This window comes from Corvus kubaryi, unplaced genomic scaffold, assembly GCF_017639235.1.
Source record: "Corvus kubaryi isolate FWS band 111438036 unplaced genomic scaffold, C.kubaryi_AGA036_p1.0 137, whole genome shotgun sequence".
Taxonomy (NCBI): domain Eukaryota; kingdom Metazoa; phylum Chordata; class Aves; order Passeriformes; family Corvidae; genus Corvus; species Corvus kubaryi.
This window is the reverse complement of record NW_024580671.1, coordinates 21360854-21386792: the sequence shown is the minus strand read 5'-3', so window position 1 is coordinate 21386792 and position 25939 is coordinate 21360854. Positions and strand designations below refer to the sequence as shown.

The 25939-nt window shown below is 37.4% G+C and overlaps 1 protein-coding gene across 24 annotated transcripts in view; it reads left to right on the top strand.

The window, feature by feature from the left end:
- CADPS2 (calcium dependent secretion activator 2) overlaps window positions 1-25939 on the top strand; it is a 294985-nt gene that overhangs the window by 89360 nt on the left and 179686 nt on the right. For all 24 annotated transcript variants that reach the window (XM_042018140.1, XM_042018137.1, XM_042018148.1 and 21 more), the window contains exon 3: window positions 10715-11047. In XM_042018140.1, the coding sequence (XP_041874074.1) occupies window positions 10715-11047 (333 nt within the window). The remainder of the gene's footprint in view (window positions 1-10714; window positions 11048-25939) is intronic.

Here is a 25939-nt window from a genome sequence, read left to right as displayed (position 1 = left end):
TAATGGTAATAGGGAATTGAAATAACCAATTCTTTCCATCTCTGACAGAAGGAACCCAGTGTAATACCAGTGATGAAAACTGTCACTTACATAACTTCCACTTTCAGTCAAGTGGAATAAAAACTAGAACCACAAGTGACTCCAGAGGAAAATTTAGAGAAGTGAAGGACTGTTTTCCCCCTTCCTGATTGTACTTGCCCATTTACTTCTATTTTTGTCAAAGTTAATGCAAGAAATTGGATTTTATATTTAGTAAGATTGCATCTTAAGAGGTACCACTATGATAAGAGATGAAGTGCTGGGGCTTACTGTGTTCTGTACAGCCCTGAGTAAACACCAAAAAGTCGGAGAATTGAGGAGTTTTTTAGCAAGGCAAATGAAAATGTGAGTTACTGATTTTAAGCAGATGTGTGTTTTTCTCAAGTTTGCAGGTACCAGAGGTAGTTATGTGCAAACTAGTCATCATCTGTTGATTGTGAAATAGATAAATATACTAAGTAATTTTTTTTTCCTGATCCTTTTTAGCAAGGCTCTGTTTGATACCCATTATTTCTGTGTAAATATGTTTCCTTTTTGAAGTCTGTTTTTTTTCAATCTTTGTTTTTTTTCTTTCTGCTTTGTTTTTTTTTATCTGCTTTTGTTGTCCTTCATCTTCTTCCCTCATAGTCAGGGTTGGACACCTTCCTTATGTTGGACACCCACACTTTCCTGCTGGAAAATAGGGACCAATAGTGAAGTGAGAGTAAGCCTTTTTACAGTGACATTGCCAAGGCATGCTGTATTACACATTCAATTTAACAGCCTTTTTCAGGCTTATGCTATCTAAAGTAGACCCTTTGAAATTCTCATCACCTGGAACTTTCCATTGGTCACCAAAGGGAGGCGTTCTGGTCAGGCAGGATCAGCTTACTGGAGAACAAGCTGTTAGCTCTCTTATAAAGAGGAAAGAAACTCTGGAAACAATGTGCTGATCAGCTCCTAATGCTTTCATTAAATTTCACTTTACTAACCAAGAAAATGCACTTTGGCAAAAAGAGGCTTTGCAAATTACTTCTTTGTAATTTGTAAGGTAGATGGTGATGCATATAACCAAAGACAGTGAGCACGTTGAAACCCTACACAGTGGAGGAAGAAATTCCTTACGTGGACAAGGAAAACCTCTGCTTTGTATTTCTCTGCTGTAGCAGTTTCATGTCTGCTTTGATTGCCAATTCTTGAGTAAATTGGGAAAATAGCAGAAGAACAAGTTCTGGTAACTTATCTGGCTTGGTGACAAGACAAGCCCTGCATTTAACTTGCAAGCAAACAAATGTGTTCGTCAAAGCATAAAACTCTTCTCCCTCCCTTTGGGATTGTGTGTTGCTCAGTATAAAATATATTTCTCCTTGTGCTTATGGTCTGTATCAGTCAATATATTAAAAAGATGTTGAGAACATCTCACATCTAGCATGGAGTTGGGTTTTTCTTGCTGTGATGCTAATTAACATCTTCCCCTGGGCAGGATGACAGCTGAAGTGCCATTTCTGCTGTGGAACTATTGAACTTCATGATTTATTCTAGATCCACTGTGTGTGGTCTGTTCTTCCTCCTATATCTAATGGTCTTGAGAAACATCTACAGGGATAATACAGCTTTTTTATCAGGAGAGAGTTAATGGATAGAAGAGCCTAGGCCTGTACGGAAGCTGCTCAGTCTCCAATGACATAAGCATTGTTTCCACAATTAAATAGGAAAGGTGAGTTGACCATTTAGGTGTGATTTCAGACTTCATGGCATTGCCTACAGCATTCGTACAATATCCTAGCAAGGAGAAAGGCGATATGCAGAGGGAACAGTGTTTTCTCCTAAGCAGCACATCAGATTTCCCATGCCATTACTGGACAAAGAATTATAAAGATTTCTTTTAACAGCTGGCTGCTCCTTATGTTTCAACAAACCAAGCATCACAACATTTTTAAATATACAGATCTGTTTCTGCTGTTGTTTTACCTATTTATCAGCTAATTTCTCCCTGGCATAGACAACTGAAAGATGAAAAGTCATTTTGGTAATTGCTTGCTTGTAATTGCCCCCATGCAGGGTCTAGCATGAGCGTTTTCAGGCATCATCTTTGGGGAAGATTTGCATCTTTGTGGCTGCTAGAGTTGAATATGTGGCTGCGGATCAGCCTGCAGAGATCTAAAATTATGTGAACATTTCATTGCCTGTGTGAGCAAATTCACTCAGGAGGGAATACATCCTGGTGATATCTGGAGAACAACTTCCCCAGAATCTTGGTACCGCCTGAGGGCCAGTACCATGAGGCACGAAGTCCCCCAACATGCTTTAGCCTGAGCAATGGGGCTTGGTCAAAGGGGAAGCTGTACTGTTAAAGTGAAGATCACAACGCCTAGTCCAGGTGGAGGAATAGCAAAAGTAATCCACACCCATTCTCACGTAGGCAGCAATCTATATACTATGTCTCACTAGGGTGCAAAAACTATTGTTGCTGTTGTCAGCCGTGAAAGGAGGATAAATATGCTTGTTCCAACAGGGTATCTGGTTAACTTTAATAAATGAATCCAGGAGAAAACACTGCTTCTGGGTGAAACAGTTTTGTGGTTTTTTTATGGATTGTCCCTATACCTCTGTTTGTTCTTATGCCCAAAGCACGAACACTGCAGTACACGACTCTGTGAAATGTGTAGCCATCAGGAACAGCAATTTGGGTAGACACTGGCAATTGCTTGTGCATTTTGAAAAAGCTGCCAAAGAACAAATCCCAGTGCACAGTGTTGTGTAGTACGCTTACAAGCATGTAACCCTGGAGCAGTAGCGCACATTTTAATTTTCAAGAGTTTGAGTTTTGGTGGGTTTTTTTTACAGATAGCTGGTTGCTAAGCTGTGGTAAATGTCCAGTGCGCAGCTGTAGTGCCCAAAAGAGCTGAAGAAAGCAAAGTAAATCACCTGAAGATTTCAACTTGTGATGGTTTCTGAACCATTAATCTTAGTAAGAAGAAATCATAGCTTAATATGCTCAGGAAGGGTAGTAGATATATTAAAAAAAAAAAGGAAAAATATTAAATTATTATGGCTCTTTGGATGATGATGGTTTATTACTTTAAATTTTGTTTCCTTTTTTCACCTTTATGTAATGTGATGCTCTAAAGAGGTTTTAAAAACAAACAAAAAACCACAACCTCACTGTTAGCCGAAATTAAAGGTTTTTTTTAATTTCAGATTTCCCACCCCCCTAAAATTTGGGAAAACTATATGATGTAGTATACTTCTAAGAGAAGTAACCTTTCATTAACAAAATAATGATGGAAATTCTGAAATAGAGTAATCAGAGTTTATAAGTGTGATTTCTTAAAATATCAATCTTTTGCTTTTACCTGAAGGTGAGGACTCTGTTCTGAAGACTTACATAGATTGAAAAATATGACCCTTTAAGTCTGATAATTTCATTGTAAAAAAATCAAAATAGTGCCTGGAGGATATTTCTCAGGTATGAAAGAGAACAAGGGAGGAAGAAGACCTGCAAGCAATGCCCAATTTATTTTTTTTTCTAAAATTGTGAAAAGTGCTTCTGGTTTCAAAATACTGAGCAAATCTCACTAACTAGCTCAATTTCCACTCATGTTCAAGAGCCAAAAGTTATTAGAAGTAGCTATTAAAATGCATTGATAACTATTAATGTCTTTTTCAATATAAATGCTATTTCAGTAGCCGATGCAGTAATTTTATTCAAGTAGCGTAAAAATAATTAATATTACTCTTAGATGGATGATGCTGCTACATTAGCTATTTACTTTTGACCCAAAATGATCTTGTTCTTGTAATGTGCTTAGTTGAACTAATCTAAGCATCAACCTAATAATTTTTGGTGTGTTTTTTTAGTGTCGTGTTTTATAAGTGCAGTGAGAACATCATATCTGAAACAATATTTTTGTCAGCAGCTCCAAGGTATAGAAGCAGACAGCGCTGGTCATGATATACGTTAATTGCTACTAGGAATAAGCCTTTGTTCTTAAAATGTGTAGTTGTGGAAGCTGTTCTCCAAACTGTCAGAAAGTTTTGCTCCTTCATCAAACTAGCCCCAGCTCTTGGTGTGATGCATTGTAGTGGTTTCAGTCTAGAGTAGAACTACTGAGGGGTGTGTCAGCTGGTCCTGTTGACAGTGACAAGCGTTGCTAATGAGCTGTGGTATGAAAGGCTTTGAAGAGCTGCTGCAGTAGCTGCAAAGGGGCTGTTTAATATTACACAGTAAATGTCCTCTGCTTTGTTTTGCCTCAAGTAATGCTTCTAGCACAACATGATGATGCATGTCACATCCAATTTTTAAATAAGAAACTTATTTCAATTCCTTCTAGCTTGCAAGAACAGAATTATTGTCTTCTGCAGAAATTTTAGAGCTCAGTTTAGCCCTGAAAATTGCTCTCTTTAAAAAAAAGTATTCTGTATGTCATAAACTTAAGAGCTCTGGTAATTGTACAAAGCACAGCAGGAGCTTGAGTACAGAACACATCAGAAAAATATATCAGAAACCTGAAAAGCATTCACGGACTTGAATGTTCCTTGGACTTCCATCGAAGTCCTTTTTGCCCTTGTTCAGTCTTTATCAAAGAGGTACTTCTGTTCATTTTTATTTTTTTATTTTAATTGACAATTTCTGATATGACATAGTTGCCATTAATTGTAATATAGTTCCAGCTTTGCTTCTGGTAAGCTTAAAGGAGAAGAAAATTCCTTTAAAACAAGAACAATTCCATAAGAACAAAATGTTGCCCTCCATAGCTGTGTATCTGTTTCTGGTTGATAGGGTTCTTCTGAAAAAAATATCCAAAGAGACGTATCTTTAGGCCTTATATGACAGTCTTTTCTCTAAGTGATCTGAAAAGGTTCTGTTTTAACATTAGTGAGGTTTAAGGATGCCCCAAACATCAGTTGCAGTACATTGTCCTGAATGAGCTCATTGGAGATCTAGGTAGGTAACTCTGGTTCATCAGTCATTGTGCTGGTGTAGGAGGACAGTGTTTGGCCCTCATGCAGCAATACATTTACAGTTGGGTCAGCCTCTGGTGGAGTCTTTGCAAGAACATCACCATTAAAGAATGTGTTTGGATTGGTGGTGCTAGCGCAATGGCCACACCGTAGTGCTTGCAGCCCCTTAGCAAGCTTCAGGAGGCCAACAGAGACCTGCATAGTCCTAATTAGAAGGACATATGTACTTCAACAGGCAAAATAATGTGCAGCATCAGTTGGAGCAGTTGTTGCAACCATTTATGAATGCTCAAGTGTAGGTAATGAAGCATTTCCTATGGTCTGCATCAGTGCAGAGATTCCTGTTACAGCTGTGGTTGGTAGTCTGGAAGTAAAGATTGGTTTTTGCTTAATTCGGAACGGCGTACAAGTAATCATAGTAATAGAAGGAGGAAGGTACCAGAACTCCTGGGTGACCCATTACTTAGAGGCCCTCTCTTTGTGTAAGAGCTGTGTTTTTTATTCATTCCCCCTTGTCATGAATGGGTGATTTAGATTTCTTAAAGAAGCCTTGTGAATGGTACTAGCAAAAGCATTTTTAATATGAATGCTCACTCTGTTACTATGTGGCGCAGTCATTTAAACAGTGATTGAAAACTACAGAGGCACAAGTAAAGCTACCAAGGCACAAGTCAAAGTTATCATACTAAAAGATTACATACAATATGGGTTGCTTACCAAAGATCTGCCATTGGCAAAGGGTCTCAGCCTTGAGACGCTCAAGGGAAGATCACCCCTATGCAGCCAGGCTGTTTAGGTGGTAGAGCTCAAAGAAAACTCATTTCATCTGTCATGTATATGGAACACAGTGATTGGCTTTTAGTGAAATTACATGCAATGGGAGAGGTATGCATGAGATTTCTTGTGCCCACAGCCTTCTTGGTTCCTTGATAAACAAGTCTTGGAAAAGCCACCCACTGTTCATGTGTGAGTGGCCTGATCAGTGTTTCAAGGTCATATGCACCAGTGGTCACTTGGGTCACTGTGCTCCTTTGTGGGTTTTCAGAGAAGAGATGGGAACTAGAGGAGCTCTTGGCCAAGCTATGGCCCAGGCCATGACCTCCTTTGGAGCCTGTACCAAAGTACTGCTGGTTTGGTCATGTGGCTGAGTGCACCTGTCACACACCTATTACTGTGCTGGAGTGTGCAGGGAACCTAAGAGTTTGCATCCAGAATGCCAGAATTTAACAGAAATGGAAAAAGCTGTTATGGAGGTTGAAATATGTATTGTAAAGAAAGGTAATAAACTGATTCAGATGGTGTCTAGTATGTCTACCAGTTTGCTGTCCCAGAGACGTGTAGTGTGCATTTTGAGCTGCCATCATATTTTCCATGAAAGATGATGCATTGAGCCCTGACTGTTAAGACATAGGATGTGTCTAAAGTGTAAATGTGATCTCCTCAAAGCTGCAAGAACAGAAGTGACCATCAAAAATAAAGAAAAGTCTCTAGCGGCTCTTGTGGCAAATGAAACTCCATGTGCTGCATTGCTTAAAGAGGAGGAGAACATTGGTGCTGTTGCAGTACTAGAAGGTGTACAGAGGTCAGATGAGCAAGAAGTTTTCTTATCAGAGGTTGAGAAATCATCCTTGTAGTCCACCTGTAGTCCACCTACTGCATTTGCTTCAATTTTTTTTTCCTAAGCTTTACAGTAGAGAATAAAATAATCATGCTTGTGTTGCCTGATTATGTAATTAGTTAAATTTGGTATGATGTCCAATAAGTGGAAAAGTTATTTAAGGGGTGTGTTCTAGAAGTGAAAATCAGTTCTTTTTGTAATATTTCCAACATTTTCTCAAGTTGTAGGCACTGCTCAATAATGATTTTTCATTTTTAAGCAAAACTGTACTTTTAATGTAACTATCTAGTGCTAAAGACTATTTGAATTAAGCTTTTTTATTAGCATTTGCAGCAGATAAAGTTGCATATATGTAATGATAGGTAGAAAGTGAATTTAAACAGCGCTTCAGTAGATTAAAATTGTTATTGGGTTTTTTTTAAAACGTTATCTCACCTTTGAGTGAGTTGAACTTTATCCATCAGAAACTGAAGGTGTGATTCAGTCCAAAAGTATTCAGAAGGACTCTAAAAAACTTGAATTGAAAAAGTTCCTCAAAGTAGATATATATGGCCCATCAAAACCTGTGTTTGAACTATCTGTTTTCTCCAGAATGCATTTTATTTGTTAATAGAGCATTCCTTTTTAGTGTTTGATAATTTGTTAGCAGTGGGTAACACAGACAGTTGATGTTGATTTGTGGATTCAATAAACCAGTAATGATACTAAAAGTTCAAATGCTGACTGACAACAGTGTCAATCCAGGATGTCTTTGAGGAAATCTGGAAAATGTTGGTAGTAACAGGAAATGCTTCATTAAAAGCTTTGAGTCTTATCAAATTATTTCTAAATAATGTGAGGATTTCCAAAAGATCATGGCTTATCTGCCAAGTCTAGTTCCATGCAGAATTAGATTTCTTTGTCCCCACAATAACTTTTTCTGCTATTTTATATATTACATTCAAACCTCTTAATATTTTTCCTCTCCAGTTCCCCCTACTGCTGAGAGACTTGAGATAACATTTTAACATTGTAAGTTTTTGAATAGTAATTTAATTAGAACTAAGTCTAATGATCAATTGAAATACAGGAATAAAGGGAGTAAGAACAGAGATTTAGTGGATGTACTTAATTAGTATTTTGCTTTAAAGATAAATATCAATAAAAATATTTTCCCTCATGGGAATGATTGTGCTGCTCATATAATCTTTGAAAGCTCTGAAACCAAGGAGATTAATCTCAAGAAGTCTAACTGAAGCAAAGGATTTTACATTCAACATGGAGTGTACCATATGTATTTCAGGAACAGGATTAATGAGACAAATGCATCTTAGTGTTTTAAATTTGTGACACATATGATACATTCCTAAAAGAATTTCTATTCTCTTAAGGTTTTCTGTTGCAAACAAAGTCTTGCATATGGAATAGTTTTGTTAAAATGTTATGGCTTTTTAATTATCTTGAATGCAATTAGTTCATTTTAAAGATTATGTTAATGTTTTTTTCCCCCTCAGGAAAAAAAAAAAGGTACATTTCCACTCAAATAGGAGTAGTACAATAAGAGCTTTAGGTCCAGTGGATTCCTTTGCATAACAAACCATGTTTTTCATAGTCTGTTATTCACACTTTGGGTTTATATCTTGGGTTTATCTCTTCCTTCTATAGCCACTGTATCTTGAAAAAGAATTACCTTGGAATACTTTTTAAAAATTTAATAAAAGTACAGTTTGTGACCCAAAACACATCAGAAGGGAACATTTTACGGTCAAGGGCGCATGCAGATTGTATTTGCTTTTTGCACATACCTGTTGCTTTGTCCAACATGAACATGCCATTATTTTGTGAATATTACGTGCACCAAGTGTTACAATAGGGCTTCCCTTCCATGGGTAAAAAATGGAATGGGTTTTTCCTGCAGTCTCTTGGAAAATGAGCTTCAGAATCACAAATAAATTCTGAATTAGTATGGTTCATAAATCAAAGAAAGTGCTAGCAGCTTTTCAGCCCTTTCATTCAGGAATGATAATTTGAAATAATAAGACTGAAAGAAGATGATGAAGGTGAATGATATGCTGATGTTTTTACAGTGTGTATTTTGCAGGTTTGGGGTTGGGTTTTTTTGTGGGTTTGTTTTATTTTTAGTAAGACCGATCCAGTTATAATAGCAATACATCGAGTTGTGTAATCTTGCAAGAATATGAGATTTTGGGTGAGAAGAGTCTATAAATACTCTTAATTTCTCACTGTCTTCTGCATCTGCATTTTCTCGTTGGGTATGCAAGCTAATGTGATGGAAGATTAAATATTGTTTATGAACAGTACAAAGTAGCTGAAATAAGTTTGAAGTCATCTTTTTTACCAGTGAAGCTGTTAGAGGGATGAATCATTTGTAATTGCAGACTGTTAAAACAAGGAAAGACTTAATATCCTTGCACCTGTTTGTGTTGATAAGTTTTATTGCTGAATGGAATTTCTAACTATTATTTGCTTTGAAATAAGATTCAATATTTGTGTAGCCTTTTGAGGAAATTAATATAAGCATTAATTGACAGTAACTATGTCAGGTCCCACTATGGGTAAGAATTTAACCTTAGATACTTATGTTTCCATAAAAGGAAATGTATTGTGGTACAGATAGAGCATAATATGTGATTAGCATATATTGCTGATGGGGTTTTTTTAAATAATCTCTTTGGGCAAATACTTCTGTGCTTAATCTGCAGCGTTTCGGTACAATATCAATTAGGATATCTGTTGAAAAATATATTTTGTAAGTAACTGCATTTTAAAGTATGCTACACGAAAACGTGCATTGACTAGCGCTAAAAATTTTAGAATTAATTTTTCTTGGTCTGCTTGCATCTGTGTACTCCTCTGCTCAGCTTTTTAGCTCCTCTCCTACTCCACTTTTCTGTATTTTACAAATGAAGCACAGAAGTGTTTTAGGTTGGTTGTTAGGTGCACTGTCTTCTAACACGAGACAATACCTGGAGTCAGAGCTCTACTGTGCTATCATCTCCACTCACAAAATCATACGTGATTTCATAGCTCGTGGTGACTATAATGACTGTCTGAAAATGCATGCATAATTCCTGGTTCATACAGTTCATCTGACTGAAGAGAGCAGACAGTCAGAAGAGTGGTGGTTTTGTTTCGACTTTGTGGTTTCTCATCTGTGCCTTGCATTTCAGCTGTGTTTGGGATGTTGGGTGGCACCCAAGCAGCCCCCAGCAGCTGAGCCGTGCAGGGTGGAGGGCCTTGATTCATCTCCCTGTGCTGCAGAAAGCCAGGTGGTTCTCCCCGAGTTATCCTTTCAATGGCGTGATGTAGTTTAATCCCTGCCCAAGGCACACATCCATTGTTTACACAGCTGATTGTGCTGCATCATCAGCTTTTTGTTGGTTGCATCTTGTAGAGGAACAGCGTCATGAGACTTGGTACTAGAAATTAGCTACATGCCGGCCACATACAGTGTCTGGAAAGATCGACCTTGCCACGGCCCTTCTAAATGAAGAGATGAATACAACCATTCTTGAACACTGCAAAGTTTTCACAGAATGCTGAAGCTGATTTAATTGGTTTGCTGTAGTTTGCTTTGTCATATCTTAGAGTATGAGTAGTTGGGAGGAGCTTTTTTATGTTGGTCTTTGGTGATTTTACGCAGAGAATCCCATATTGTGTCTCTAGTATTGTACCGACAATAGTAGAAACAGCTCTGTGTCTTCGAGTCTATCCTCTCAATTGTTAATATTGATTGTGGTGTTTCTTTAGTTTTTTGGGTTTTTTTTTTTCTTTTTTTCCTCCTGGATTTGTGTCTCATTGTGGGTGAATTTTAAATTAGCTGTTGGTAATTCAAAGTTCATTCTAGTCTAGCTTTCGTAAATGTATGCATAAATACATGTAAGACTACTTAGTTTAAGTACTTATTCAGTGCAAAAATTTAGTTTAAACATGGTCACTTGTTTCTTTATGTAAAACATAGCAAACTTGGCCAGTATAACTCTTTCATATTAAGCTGTCTTGCATAGAAGCAAAATACTAGCTTGTATTCCCTTTTACAGGGATTGTTTTGTATTTATGTCCATGCCTAACTTTTTGTGTTTCTTTTTTTTTTCTCTTGTTTTACTTTAAAAGGTATTTCTCAAGAGTGACCGGGTTGCAAGAATGGTCCACAGTGGAGGATGTTCTGCAAGTGACTTTAGAGATGTTTTTAAGAAAAACATAGAAAAGAGAGTCCGAAGTCTGCCAGAAATTGATGGATTAAGCAAAGAGACAGTGTTAAGTTCTTGGCTAGCCAAATACGATGCCATATACAGGGGAGAAGAGGACTTCTGCAAACAGCCAAATAGAATGGCCATAAGTGCTGTATCAGAGCTGATTCTGAGCAAGGAACAGCTTTATGAAATGTTTCAGCAGATTCTAGGGATCAAAAAATTGGAACACCAGTTGATTTATAATGCCTGCCAAGTAAGTATTGATATCATTTGGTTTTGTTGTGTCCAGAACATCTCCCTTCTGCCTGCAGGTCCAGTGCTTCCTCCTTGTCTGTAGAATCCTTCAATTTTAGGTACATTTCTGCAGTTCAAGGAGATGAGGCTACTCAGCAAGGAATCTTTGCATGATTTGATTGCTGCTAAGCACTTGGATAAAGCCTGTGCAGAGTATATGGTACTTAGGCTACAGGGATCTCCTTTTACAGTGTCACAGCTCACGTGATTTGAGTGATTCTTAGGAATGTTCCATGGTCTGTACACCTGCGTACCCTCTGATAATTACATATGCATGCACATACATTTCTGAGCATGTGTTCATCAAAAAGAAATTTTCTGCTGTAAATAGATGACAGGTGATTCAGGATTCTGTTGGACATCCAGTGTCTCGAAGGTTCACGTGTTGGACCTAAATGTGCTTCATTTCAAACATCCTCTACAAAACTAATTTTCATATTTCTGCATTGTTGTTTTGTTGGATAAGTGATGTTTCCTGTAAATTACTCACTAATTACTCTCACTAATCTGTAATATAATTGGTATGTAAAAATATTTTATTAACCAGTCTTCATAGTGATGGAAGTGTAAATTAGCAGTTACTTAAGGAGGGAAAACCTGAAGAAAAAGAAGGTATTTATGTAAGTCTCACAACCAAGCAGCATAGATGAAGCATTTAAACTGAGATCACACAACTTCTTACACTGTCTGTAAAATAGTCAACCAGATTACAGATAAAATGTTTTTCATATATTATGCTGAAGGCTGGTCTGTAGTTTCAGGCCATCTTAATATAGGAACAAATTATATGGATTAGCGTGGCATGAAGTCGTGTAACTGTTACATGATCGAAACATCTGCAGTATTTAAGACTTCTCAGTGTCACAGGCCAACTTCCATAATGAGAAAGTGTAATATTCAATGCTGCATCAAATTATGAGCAGTGTTTTGAATTAAAAGAAGTGCAAAGTATTCCTTCTTTTTTTTCCTGTTTGTCCCCTCTTTTTCCTTTTGCCTCTAAATTCACATTGATGTAAATCACTAAGCCTCTGTGATATGAGGGTTGGTAATAAGATGAAGAAGCATTGAAATCTGGGGGGATAATTCTGCTTATTTTTGGGAGGGTTTTATATACAACAGAACATAGAGGCATGAGGTAGTTCAGTTTGGGTAAGTCCTCAGGAGGTCATTCAGTCCACCTTCCTGCTCAAAGCAGGGTCAGCTGTGAGGACAGACTAGGTTACTGAGGGCTTTACCAGGCAGGTCTTAAAATTTCTAAGAATGGAGACAGACCGTGCAAACCTTCTGGGCAACCTGTTCCAATATCTGAAAACATGAAAAAAACACTATTTTTCACCAAGTAGATACTTGTTACTTATAGTAGAAACTCTATATGGATTCCTCTATTCTCTGGTGCCTGGTGATTGCTAAGTCTTGCTTTGTACATTGCTGTGGGTGCTCAAAATCTGCTGTTAGTCTGCACTGGGCTAGAAGAGCACAAAAAAAGTGTGACTTGTAGGACTTCGAACAATTAAACAAGAAAATTGTTCCCTTAGTCTAGAAGTGGTTTTGATGATACATCCACTAGGTTATTGTATCTGTATACTTGAAGGCTTCTTTGTTTTGGTTCATGTCTGTATAAAATTTGATGGACCAAAACTGGCAAGTATCAGCAACTTTCTGTCTTAAATTCTTCTATGGAGAGACTGAAACATCCCAGTGGCTCATTTTTGTCTTCTAACATGGTAGAATGACGAACATGGAATGATTTCTTATTTTTTACTTGCAAATTAAAGAGAAAATAATCTTGTTGGGGTAAGAAAGGAGAAAGATTGACCGCCCTGATGTGTGCAGAGATGACTCAGTGGGATTAAGAGAAGGTGCTTCTCTTGCTCTTCCTGCTTTCGAGCACTGAAGGTTGAAAAGTCCCCCATGCAGGTCTCCGAAGTACACAGTTACCCTGGATTCATGTAATTATTGGAGGATGGGAAGAAATGAAAATCTACTTCCTCAGGAGCAGATACATGAGCACCTATGTACTTCAAGCTGGAAAGAATGGAGAGGGAAAGGCTTCAAGGCTATACCCTTATTTGGGGTTCTAGCTTTCTGCAGATTTTAGTTTTCTGAGGCAAGGATGAGGTTACTTTGCTAAAGGAAAAACTTTCATTATGTACTCCAGCAGAGTTGCTACCAACAACGACTTTCATATCCTGTTCCTGTGGTCCAGTCAAGCACATAATAGACCAAAGGTATGAGGAGAAGTCTGTTGCAAAGAAAAAGAAAACAATCATACCTAGCCTTGCCAAGAAGTGCAGTACAGACAGCAACCAGTGTCTGATAATGTAATATCTTTTCTCCTTTGGTGAAATCCCTTATTTCTCATTATAGTTTTAATAATATTTTAGTTTAGCCTCTTATTCCTTTTTATTGACAATTTATTTACAAAAGATGAGATGAAGTTAGACTCAGATTTCAGTCAGCACCAGCAGTTTTCATTCTGCCCTAGAAGCCTCTGTCTTTGTATGGAAATGCTCACTTTCATTTCCCTTTGCTGCTGCTGTTTAGAATACTAGAGACTTGCAGATAATGATAATCAATAGTGTCTGGGAGCAGTGAAATAAGTCCAAGTCCAAGCAGATGTTAAAATTGTATTTTTGATAGAGGTTTTGATTAGTTTGGCTTCTAGCCTGTGCTTCTAGCAGAGAATCAGATATATGAAATTCTGTATATTTTCCAGCTCTGAGAAACAGCTGCCCTTAACAGCAAATCTGTACAGTTATAATTTGTGCAGAAAACTTTTTTCTTTCCCCCATTTTTTTTATACCTTCCAGTCCTTTGGAAATAGGAAACAGAAAAATGTCTTACAATGTCGATGATAAGGGTAAATTATCCTGCTCCTAAAGGTCTGCTAAGCAGACAAGGGTGCTCTGTATTAACCGTAGGAGGTATTGTCTGCCAGCCTCCTCCTTGTGACTTTCTCAGCATGTAGAAACTTTTTATTGGATTTCAGCAGCTTCTGCTCCCCAGCCTGTTCTAAATGGAGCATTCCCTTCAACTCTTAAACCATTGGTATCTTGGTATCTCAGCCCAACAGACTGTTCTGTTGGGGTGTGGGTTCCTGCGCGTCCACACCGGTGCCAGTCTCCATCCTTTGTGTGATAGCAGTGAGAAGCAGCTTTCATTCAACCAGCAGACTAACTTAATCAAAAACAAAGTGAAAAATAAAAGACCAATTCTCTAACACTGTCAGACATAGTCCATGTAGCTGTGAGAATTTTATACATTTTTCTTTGAAGAATAACTCATTTTCACAATCTTTTAACATACTCTAAATGCCTAAGCTTGTACTTAGGTAGTGAACATTAACAAGATGTTCACATTAGGATGTTGAAGACTTCTGTGATCTTGTTTTCAACTTCACTATTTAGAGAAAGGCCAGCAACTGCTGCCAACCACCCACATCCCTTTTGTGATTAAAAGGTTCAATTTTGTAAATTTTAAGACTTTGACCTGATTTTTATTTACATTGTGTTGCCTCAAGGTGTATTACATGATAAAGATATTGTTGTCAGTTAGCTGGGACTTAATGAGCTCCTTGACTTGCATTTGAGATGCCTGGCCAAACTGTTACAATTTCTTTGATTTACAGAGATCAAATATGATGTGCTTTTTTTCTATTTTTTTTTTTCTTTTTATATCTTTAATTATTCACTGATGTAGAAAATAACTTTGCAGTGAGTCAAACTGAAAGTCAAACTCAAACTGATTTGTGGTCATACACTATTATTATACCACTTCATCAGTACCAGAATTTCTTTGTCAGGTAAATTGTAACTCCACAGAGGAGTTTATTTCCTTTTGAAAGTGCCTTTATAGGGTTACCTTTTTTGGCTGATCTAAATCCCCTTCTTGGGTGCCCAGAGGAGAGAACAATACTTTTCATAATGAAAGAACTTTTGCAAGTCACATTTTATTTTCTAACAAGCAGTAAATAATTTTCAGTATAATGTAACAATTTTTAAGAAGTATTATTTGCTAAGTGTTTTAGTCTTGACATTTTTGGGAATCAACCGCAAACTAATTCTTTTGGAAATAGGTTTAGATGGTACTTTGCTGCAAGATATAATTTTCTGCTTAAAATCCTTGTATTGTGTCTGATCCTTGATTAGCTTTTGCAAGATACAACTCTCTAAATGTCTAATATTGAGAATGATGAATTATATTGTATCTTCCATAATAAATATTTCTGGTTTTAATTCTAAGAGTAGTTTCTGTCAAGAATTTCATCTGACTGAAGTCTGCTTATGATGCTCAATGCAATTGCAGTCTTTCACCCAGCACTTTACTGAAGTCCAATTAATTACGCAGTTTTGGAAATAAGTCAGATTAAGGACAATTTAATTTGCAGCAAGGCCTTCATGACTTTTGCATGTTTTTAGTTCTGATCCTTTCCTTGGTAAAATGATGAAAATAGTGCAGTTATTTCACAGAGCACAGAATTTCCCATGCTTATGGATATTTTCTGTAGAAACTTCCATACCCTATATAAGTTATGAGGACAAATGTGAGTTTATGAAGCACAAAGAATAATGGTATCTTTGTACAGAAAGTTTCAGTGTAGTGTTGATAATCCTCTTCTTGCAGTAATTAAACAAGTACTAAGATTCCGTTTAGTCTATAGACCAAAACTTACACAGATTCATTAATTTTTTAAGTTCAGGTCTGGCACAGGAAAAGAAAAAATGGTTTGGGCTGTGTATTCTAGAACACATAAATATGTATATCTGCAGGTCTTACAGTCACAAGAAAAGAGGCTGACTCTGTGAGATGTTGCAATGTGAGCAGGGCTTCAGTTTAGCCAGTGTATTTCTGATGGTCACCAATGACTGTCATTACTTACTTCATGAAAAATTATACCGTATACAACAAAGTAACCTGTGAAAAATATTGGCAAGGTCCATTGCTGTATTTTCTAGGTAACATCAGGCATTAGCTAAGATATCCACTGATGTCTTAAACATCCCATAGGGCTCAAAATGTGCTTTCACCTGGCCCAAGATTGCCCTTTTTAAAAACAAAACAAAACTAACGAGCAAAAAGCCACAAACCAAAACCCATACCACACTCTTTTGCTCACCATCTGCTTTGTACTGGAGATCTGCTATTTTCAGGCCTTACCTGCTAAGAGTTTACTCTGCTGGGTAGCTGGTGCACACCCCAGCATGGGGCAGGTTTTTTGCTCTCTGGATAAAAGACAGTTTTGCAGACACTGCAGACAGGGCAGGAGTGAGGCTAGAAGCTGTCAGGCCTCTCAGTGGGCACAAAGGACTGCAGTGGTATGAGAAATGTCTGGGGAGAAGAAAAGCAGTAATTTTGTGGGACTGTGGGAGGCTGTAGAGTTATAGTTAGTATTCAAGTGTTGACTGCATTTTTATATGCTAAATGAGAGTCTAGAAAGTTTCTGCACACTGTCATAATAGTGATGTCCTTCCTTACAGAACGGGTCAGTCCTTTAAAATTGTCCTATGTGTCTGTCAACCTGAAATGTGTTTCATGCCTTTTATAGCAGAAAAATTCAAATAACCACACTTCAGGTTTATTCACACATCTACTTTTTGTTTCTAGTGCCTGTAAATACCTGAATATGTCTTCCTCCATGCCCTCCTCCCTGCCCCCCCCCCCAAAAAAAAGAGTTTGCGTTCTGATTGATTTTACCCTCTTCGAAGGGAAAAAAGATCTCCCACTGTTTGTTCTTGAACAAAATAATTCAAACCAAATATTTCAATGAAGAAATAAATTGTGATTTCTTACAGGATTTAGGATGTTGCCTTTTATTCATAAGATGTCATTCTTGATTAGATGCATATAGGATTTTAATATGAAGTTATTTCAGTAGTTATATTTTCTTATTTTCTTTTTTTTTTTTTCTGAGGTGCTTCATTGGTATTTTACCTCTATTCAAGAGGCTTGGAAAGGTATTGCTCCTGACAAAAATTTCAGTGCTTTGGGGAATAGTGCTGCAACCTCAACTATTCCTCCCAAGATTACTTCTGTAATAAGATTGTGAGAAATTCAGAGCTAAAATGAGTGGTGTTTGTAAGGCCAGTTTGGATTTTCAGCTTAATAACGTGAGTTCTGGTGAAAAAGGAAGTCTTGTAACCCCAAGTGCTTCAGTTCTGTCAGCATGCAGTGATGGTATTTAAATAGGCTGGGGGGAGAGGATTTTAGCTCCTATAAACAAATGGGTTTTTCTATAATGGCAGAGTTTACTTTGGAAAAAAAGTCTCGGATTGCCCCAAAGGTTGTTGACTTGTTCTCGTTTACTCTAATGATAGAAGAGTGATGGAAAGAATATTAAAACATCCTCAGAAAAGCAAGTTACCTTTTTACCATGCATAAGTATCTGGCTCTGAACAATGTTTAGAAGCCATGCAAGCTACATAATGAAATTCTTTGAACTATTTCTGTTTGTAGTTAAAGGAATACTGAGAAAATACCAGGGAGAAATGGTGTGTTGGCAACATTAATACATTTTGGTCCTGGAGGTATTGCAGTATCCTTCTTATTCAGCTGTTGGATGAGGAAAATTGGCTTTGAAATATACATTTAAAAGATAAACAAGTGCATCTTCTGAAAACCATGAAACTATTCAAAGCTTTATTTGTCCAGTGTAAGTGTTAAGAAAAAACTCTGAAGAATAGTTTTGCACATTTAATTACTTTTAAGATGAAATTTTCATGTGGATTTTTCTATCATAGAGCTCTTTATGTATATGTGACTTCTGTTTTGCATCTGCAGGAGGGAATTGGACATTTAGGGTCTCTAGTAGGCTGAGAGACTATCAGCACTCAAAGACTAGTGGATTTACTTGTGTTGTCTGAGTTGGCATCCTTGTAGGCCTGATCTCCTGTGTATCACCTTTCTTGTCATGAGAGGCCTGACTGGGAATCAGCAGAGAGAAGCTGAGAATCACCCATCTCCCCTGCTCTGTCTTATGCCTTCTCTGAGGATGGAAATCATAGACACTGGGATTTTGGCTGCAGCTCTTTCTTTCAAGCTGCTTTGTTTTCTAGGACTGCCTTTGGCATTCTGTGAGTGCAGGAACAGCAGCAGAATGGTTGTTGTAGCACAAAGAAATAAGGAAGTTGTTTTGGGCTTTGTTAAAGGAGATAGTTAAGCTTTTAGGAGTTAAGCTTTTATTATTACCTTCCCTGTGTTTCTTCCCCTAAATACTCTCTTGGCGCTTTAATGAAGTAATTAATGGTGTTTTGACATTCTCTTGAGTTCTAGATCCAAGGGAGTTAAGCTTGCCTGAGCACTTAAAGCTAAATATATCCAGCATTTAACTTGCATTTATATTAAAATCACCAGTGCATTTGACTCATCATGTTTTATATTACCAGATGAGAATAAAATTTGTCTTCTCTGGTATTAAGCAATAAAAATAAATCTTTTCTACCAAAGGCTTTTGTATTATTAATTTTTTTATTTTTTAATCTTTTTTAAGGAGAAAGATTCTATGTCTTCAGGTAGATGAATACAAAACAAATCATTTTTACAGCCACATTTCCAGACTGATGATTAAGCTTATTAATGTGTCTGACTACTAGCTTATATATGCATTTGAATGAATCGTTGTGAGCAAGCCGAAGAAGTTAATGACCCTTAGCATGAATTTGTCACCTGTTCATCTTATGACATGATAATATTCTATATTTCCTCTTTATCAATTCAAAGTAAAACAGTTTTGCTTAGACAATCGTTTCTCTGCAGCGTTTTTCATCCTGAGGTGTCTTCAGCAGCCAGTGTGCGGCTGCTCCTGTGTAAAAGCCACAGGAAAAGAATGACCCTGTTTCTTGTATCTGTCTGGCTCACTGGTACTGAATTTTTTGTTCTGAAATTTATCTGCTTTTATCCCCCATTTTTTAAGTTTTTGAGGGAGAACCCTCTTAGCTCTTCCTGATTCAGAGGAAGTTTCTTTGCAACTGGCTGCCAGGACAAGGTCCCTAGGGGTTCCTGCACCCCAGTCATTCCAGAGGCAAAGATGCAGGTGAATGTGGAAATGAGCTGTCTCTTTCAGTCTCTCTCTCCCTCTCTCTCTCTATATATGTATATATCATAGATACATGTTTTGGCCATAAACTCAATGTCAGGAAGAACCAACCCTTTATGCCTTTATGTTAAGGGTGGCAGAGCATTGGAGAAGGCTGCTCAAGGAGGTTCCATCTGGATGCTTTAGGTTTGACCCTGCCTTGGCAGGGAGGTTGGACTAGCCCTTCCTGTTCTGTGATTCTGTGGTATTTTAAATAGAAATATAATAGCACCTCCATGATACAGGATGGACTGCCATGTATGAGAGTTATTGTTTATGTGAAATGGCTGCGAAATCTACAGCTCTCTTTGAATGAGCTGTAATTTGTGTGTTTATTTTTTCATCCTCTAGGAAGGTATTTTTGTGCCTGTCCTAAAAATGAGAGAACTCTCAGGACACCTTTTTGGCTGTCTCCTCTGCTGAGGCTGTCCTGATCTCTAGGATCTAATCTCTCACTCTTAAGCTTTCAGGCTGTCCATCCCAGGTACCCTCTCACTTTGAAAGAGGATTGATTCTCAATAGAAGAACCATCATGCAGGGAGATACTGCTTGTCCTTTCATTTATTCCCCTACTTTATATTACAAACCTCAGAGACAGTTGTTCGGATTCAGTCTGGTGTCTGTGCTGAAGCTGTCTGATTTGTGATTAGATGTTCATAATTGCAAACTTCTGAAATGTTTACAAGGAAGTGCCTCTTTCTCTCTGCAGGTCTTCCTTCTATAGGTAGGTGAATTATCTTCATTTTAGTGCTATAGGCATTATATAAAAATTCTCAGGCCAGCTAAAATAACCTTGGTCAGTAACATGAGTAGACATAAAAAAAACCAAAATGTAACCCTCAGACTAAAAGTTTACAGCCTACTGGGGAAAAGTAAGAGGAGAGTAAAAATAGTACTCCTCTGTACTTTTTCCTTATAGGAATCTGTTTCTTGAGATAATGGATAAATAAATTGACTTCCAGACATTTTAGCTATAAACAGGAAAAATCTGAAATAAAATTGAGGCTACATATTTAGTAGAAGTGTCAACTTCTAGCTGATGTTGAAAGGAGGTGTTGTATGGTAAGCACCCTGGGGCTATGGCAGGAGAAATATCCCTTTGCAAACGATGTAAGGGAAGAGTCACTCCCTGTATCACCTCTGAATAAGCTGTCTTCCTAACTGGTTATGCAGTGCCAAGTTTTTTTTTAATGTAGGAACACTAAACTTCTGTAAATAAGGGAAAATAGTACTGAAACATGCCTGAGAGAGCCTCCAAGGTATACACAATTTCTGGAGAAGCTTTGTTTTACTCCTAGGAGCGCTATAAACTCATGTTCCAGTCAATCTGGCACAGTCTTCTCACTGTACTGTGTCTTTTCTCAGGGACTGGAGACATCAGAATCTTTCCTGAAACACCTATTCCTCCTTAGGGAGACTTCTGTGAATGATACTCCATTTTTACCGTACTGGAGCAACTGTTTTGCCTTAAAGATAGATAGCAGACTTTATGTAACTGGTGTTTTCACACATGTTTAATGTTGGCAATTTCCATGTTTCCAGGAGAATAGAAGCTGGAAGTTCTATTTTGTGGATGGGTATCTATACATCACACCACCACTGACTCCTAGAAACAGGTGGAAATACAGAACATTCTCCAGTTTATGCTATAGAATGGAACAGAAAGGGAGAAAATTGGATTCCATTTCTGTTATCTTCTGGCTTCTCCACATCATATTTACAGAAAGTTGTCAGCCTGAATTCTGTCTAGTTAAGTCAGCGATATTTAATTATTTGGAAAAAACATTGACATGACATTCAAGCTGGTTTTGCTTACTTAATGCAATTCTCATTAACATTTATTGCCCTAATTGTGTATATTCCCTTTGGTTTCAACACTCCCAAGAAATTCTTACCAGTGATTAATAAGGCAAGAAAACATTCTGCATGATATTTTTGGAGAGTGAGTAGGGTAAGCAAAAGGAGAGGGGATTTCCTTATGAAGCAAGGATGACTTCAGGAAAATAGAAAACACTGTGAGCCACTTTAGGACATAAATATGCATATACCAACAAGGTTTGCATGCTAATCTTTCGGTTGTCTTGGATATGGTAATCTCTGTGCAGGTGGTGGGAGAGGAGGAGGGTGGGAGACTTTTCCTAAGGAGGATCAGGAAATGAGTCATAATTCATTTAAGGCCCATCACTTCCTGCTAGGGTGGGTGTGGGAGGGTATTCCCTAGGCAGAACCTGAAACTTAAGTTGTATTTAAGGTGACAGCCAGTATCTATTTCAGCAGGGTCCGGGGGAAGGTGAGAGAGAGAATAAAAACGCCCATTTCTTTGATCATCTTACTCACCAGAGATTACCAGTGCAGCTGGCACTTCCACAGTATTCATGGTAGGCGTACAGATAACTGCTTAAGCACTTTAAATAACTCTGGAGGCTTCTCTGTCTCTCTGTTGATTACCTAGGGACCGTACATTTCTGACTTTAAAAGATACTTTATTTAGATGGTTCAATAGCTCTGTGAATAGCTCTGAATTTTTTTCCCTGCCTAGCTGTAGGAGGAACACCTATACAAATAAGAAGACAAAGACTTGAGTGAAAAAAAACAAAGTAAAAGTTAAGCTATTTTATGTGTGGATATTCATAATTTTGTGGTGGCAAAGTTGGGGTGGAAGACATTTTCATAGTTGGCAACAACTGAAGAGTTTGACCTTTACAGTGTGGAAGACAGTGCTGTGATGAGTGTGAAGAGTCTGTCTTGATGGTATCCCATAACTCCAGTATGCAGATGTGAAAACCAAGATACAGTTAGATAAAAAATGTTTACAGTATGGCATATTACAGACTTCCTTTTTTCATTTCTGTTAATAAAAAAAGTTATGCTTTGCATCCATGTCCTGGATTTATCTGTAGGACGTATTCTTAATATTTATTGCGACTAAATCTGTAAGTAGTAAGAGTCTGTCATTATTGTCCTTCCTTTTGTCACAGCGTACTGTGTTTTCCTTGGGTTTTCATCCTGTCTAGCAGTGGTGGCCAAGCATTGGAGTTTCTACCAGTCAGAAGGGCAAACCTGGGTTTTGTCAATTAATCTGTTGCATTGCAAATGCCAAGAGAGAGGCAGAAAATCCAACTGTTTGCAGTAGCACTTCTGACCTGTGCTAGCGTCTTTTTTCTCCTCTGTAATCCCCTACTGATCCACTAATTTGATTCCTAATGTGATTCTAATCACATCTAAGTCTGCAGTTTAATATTTATATTTGTTATTTAAAAACAGTGCTTCTCTAGACACCCAGTGTCTAGAGTCTGACTCCTCATCACCCCATGACACTTTTTTCTGAATGACAGACTCTGTTGTAAATGTCCAAGTCTGGGTAGCAGTATTTTTATGTCTTGATGTTTTCAAATGAGGTTTTGGATAAAGGTTTCTTATGTTTTCCTTTTGGTTAGTTCCTAGGGAGTTTAGGTGTTGTTTCTATCTGGTTCACTCTGTTTAGGAGAATTGTTGCATGTTTATTGAATATATTGTGTCCCGGAAAAGGCACTGTAGGGGAAATCTCTGACTTAACAGATGGTATGAAACTGTTATGTCTACTCTAATGTTGCTTGAGCTGCAGGGAACTCTAGGAGGATCTCACAAAACTGCATAGGCAGAAGTGTGACAGATGTCATTTCATGTAGCTCTAGTGTGGCTAAGGTGATACATCAGAGGAGAAATAAACCAGTGCACGTCCGGAAGATGCTGAACTGTGCACGGGCAATTACAGCTCAGAAAGACACTTTGGGTTCCCTGTGGTGAAATCATTAGTTCTTTGTACAACAGTACCATCATTTTCCTGCTGTATATAACCTTCTTATGCCCTTACATTCAGTACTGTGTGCAGCTTTGGTCTCCCTCTCTGAAGGATATAGGGGAGGTCAGTGAGGACTAGAGGGTGGCATTGAAAATCGCAGAACAGCAGCCTTTTGCAGAGAGACTGAAAGGGCTGAAACTCTTCAGTCTGCAGCTGAGAAGGTTGACAGGGAGGAGGAGTATGGTTGAAGCTTACAAAGTTATGAGGGTAATGGGTAAGGTGAATATGTACCTTCACTCAGTAAATGCCACATCACTAGAAACTGGGACACGCAAGGAAATTTGTAGGAGATTGAAAATGGAAGCACTGCTTCTGTATATGACTTTTGGAAAACTTCCAGAACTTTTGTCATAGGGAGTGATGAGGGCAGAGGTTCAAAAGGGTTTGGACAAGTTGCTGGAGAGCAGGTCTGTAATTTGACATTAATAGGATTTTGCCTGGGTGCACCTTATATCAAGCCACACATTTCCCTCAGGCTCCACAACTATCATTAGAGATGCTTGCTTTGGAGAACAGCCAGGCCTCAACATTTTACCCAAATAATCTCTTCTGCTGTCCCTGTCACATCCACAGTTCTGGTCTATATGGACCAAATTCAGGGGGAGCTAGTGTTGTCATTTTCTTTTTCAAATTTGTTTTTATTTGGGATTTTTTCCCCCTTTCAGAATCTGCTGGTAGTAATATCCAAGTATTAAAATGATTCCAAGGCTAAGTAAAGAGTCTGTAATACTTACAGAAATGCTAGCTAAAGACAAACCATTAAGTGTCTAAGTACATGCTGTCTGATTTTTCTCTCCTTTTAGCGTAAACAGACTGCTGTGAATAAATAAATATTAAAAATATCTGTATCTAGGTCAGAGTATCTTCATCACTGAATGCCCACATTGCATAATTAACAGCTTCTGTGAACCAAATAAAGCATTAACTTTTATCTTTGCATTAAGTCAGAGTTAAAACTAGTAGCAGACTCAGTATGGAGATAGTGATTTTCTTTGTAAATATGAGGTATTAGCAGACTTCCTTCAAATGTTATTACCCAAATACCTAGCCAAAATGGTGATATGTGTGCATTATTGAATTCTGTGTATTTGTTTACATACTGCTTGTCAAGATTTTTTTCAAGACAAGGAACAGATCTCAACTCTTGGAATTTAGGTTATCAGAACACCAAGAGTGTTTTAAAGTAAAATGCATGAAATGTTTTATTTGGGCAATCAATGCAGAGCAATTATTTGACAGTGTTGTGGAAAGGACCATGCCTATAAATTAGTGAAAATCCTGGTTGGAAGCTATAGTTTCTTTTCAGTTCACATAGATAAAAGTGGTGCCAGGGTCTGTTGAAATCCAAATAGACCAACAAAAGCCTCATTCTTAACTGTGCAAAGACATTTGTATTACTTTTCCAAGTGTCCTCTTTACAAAGTATCAGTTCAAGTCTGTAGATCAAAATATGCAATAAAATATTGAAGACTACATTTTAGTTTAGTGTAGAATAAATTTTGAACTGTTAATTTATTTTTTAATTTTCCTCAGTAATGGTAATACTAAGTAGAAGATACATGTTACATGACATTTGGGACATACCATAAAGGCTAAGGTTGTCTGGCAAGGTTAATCAAGTTCACTGTTAATAAAAGGTTTTTAACTATTTACAGGTTCTCTAAAGGGTTAGTAGCAGTCAAGTAGGAAAGAAGATTCATAGGGAAGCAGTCATTGACTGAAGTTGCATTGTACAGCTGCACATCACAGTATTAAATAAACTCTTTCTTGATAGAGATTTCTTCATTAATACATGGTGTGTATTTAATTCTTCAAGTGTGTTATGATTTACAGTATTGGCAATGTACAGTGAAAGTTTGACCTATGCACCTACCCTGAGTGGACTTATGTTAGCCCTTCCCACTGCATACATTGTGATTAGCTTGAATATTGTATGTACTTCTTTTCCTGTTTATTTTCAAGTTTTATTGTAGGTTTTACTTGGGATTTTGGTACTGGAAGTCCCTGAATAAAATGAATCATGAGAGACATTTTAACCAGTACTGAAAACTCAAAACTGCATATAATTTATTTTCCAAGCTTGAATGTAAGGAAAGGCCATATTAAATTCTCAGCTTTGATTATTTTGGAAACTGCCAAAGTTTCCATCCAATGGTTGATTAAAAAAAAAGTCTATATTTTAAAATTGTATAGTTTTTAGTGTTGTTTTTGGCAAATTTGAATTATTTTTTAACTCAATTAATCATGACTCTACACTTTGGGTTGGTTTTAATATTTTTATGATAATCATATTTTACAAATCAGTATATAATAGGTGTAATTAATGAGTACAAGCAATTAGTATAAGTGATATCTAACAAATCAATATTGAAATCAAATAAGCAGGTTCAGGACTTTATAAAAATATTTCAGAGAAGATTCTCAGCATCTGAGATTGTACATGATTTTTTTGAGCTTTTTTGGTAGCACCAAGCTTGTAAAAAAATTCTGAGTGAGATCCTATATCTAATGGACACATTGAAGGGACTCAGGCACAGTTGTTGAAAACATAGATTTGGTTAGATTTTTTTTTTTTAATCCAGCTGAAGCCAGTGTAGAGTATTTGACTGTTGACTGGCCTTGCTTTTTACCTACATTATTACTTGTTTTTAAGAATATTGACATACTGGAGAGGGTGATATGCTAATTGCTTTCTCTGTTCATCTAAAGACCTTCCATCCTAATTTCAATATTTATACGATTATAAAACTGCTGCTTACCCTCCCCCCCCCCCAAAAAAAAAAAAAAAATTAGCAGTCAGTAAGACTTCTTACTAAAACTAATTTTAGCAGGCGTTTGAGCATTTTGTTGTGGGCACTGCGTTGCCAGAAAACTGAGTGATTGGCTTGGCCAGTTGTCTGAGAGGCAATCTTGTGCTCTACTAGAGCAAAATCAATACA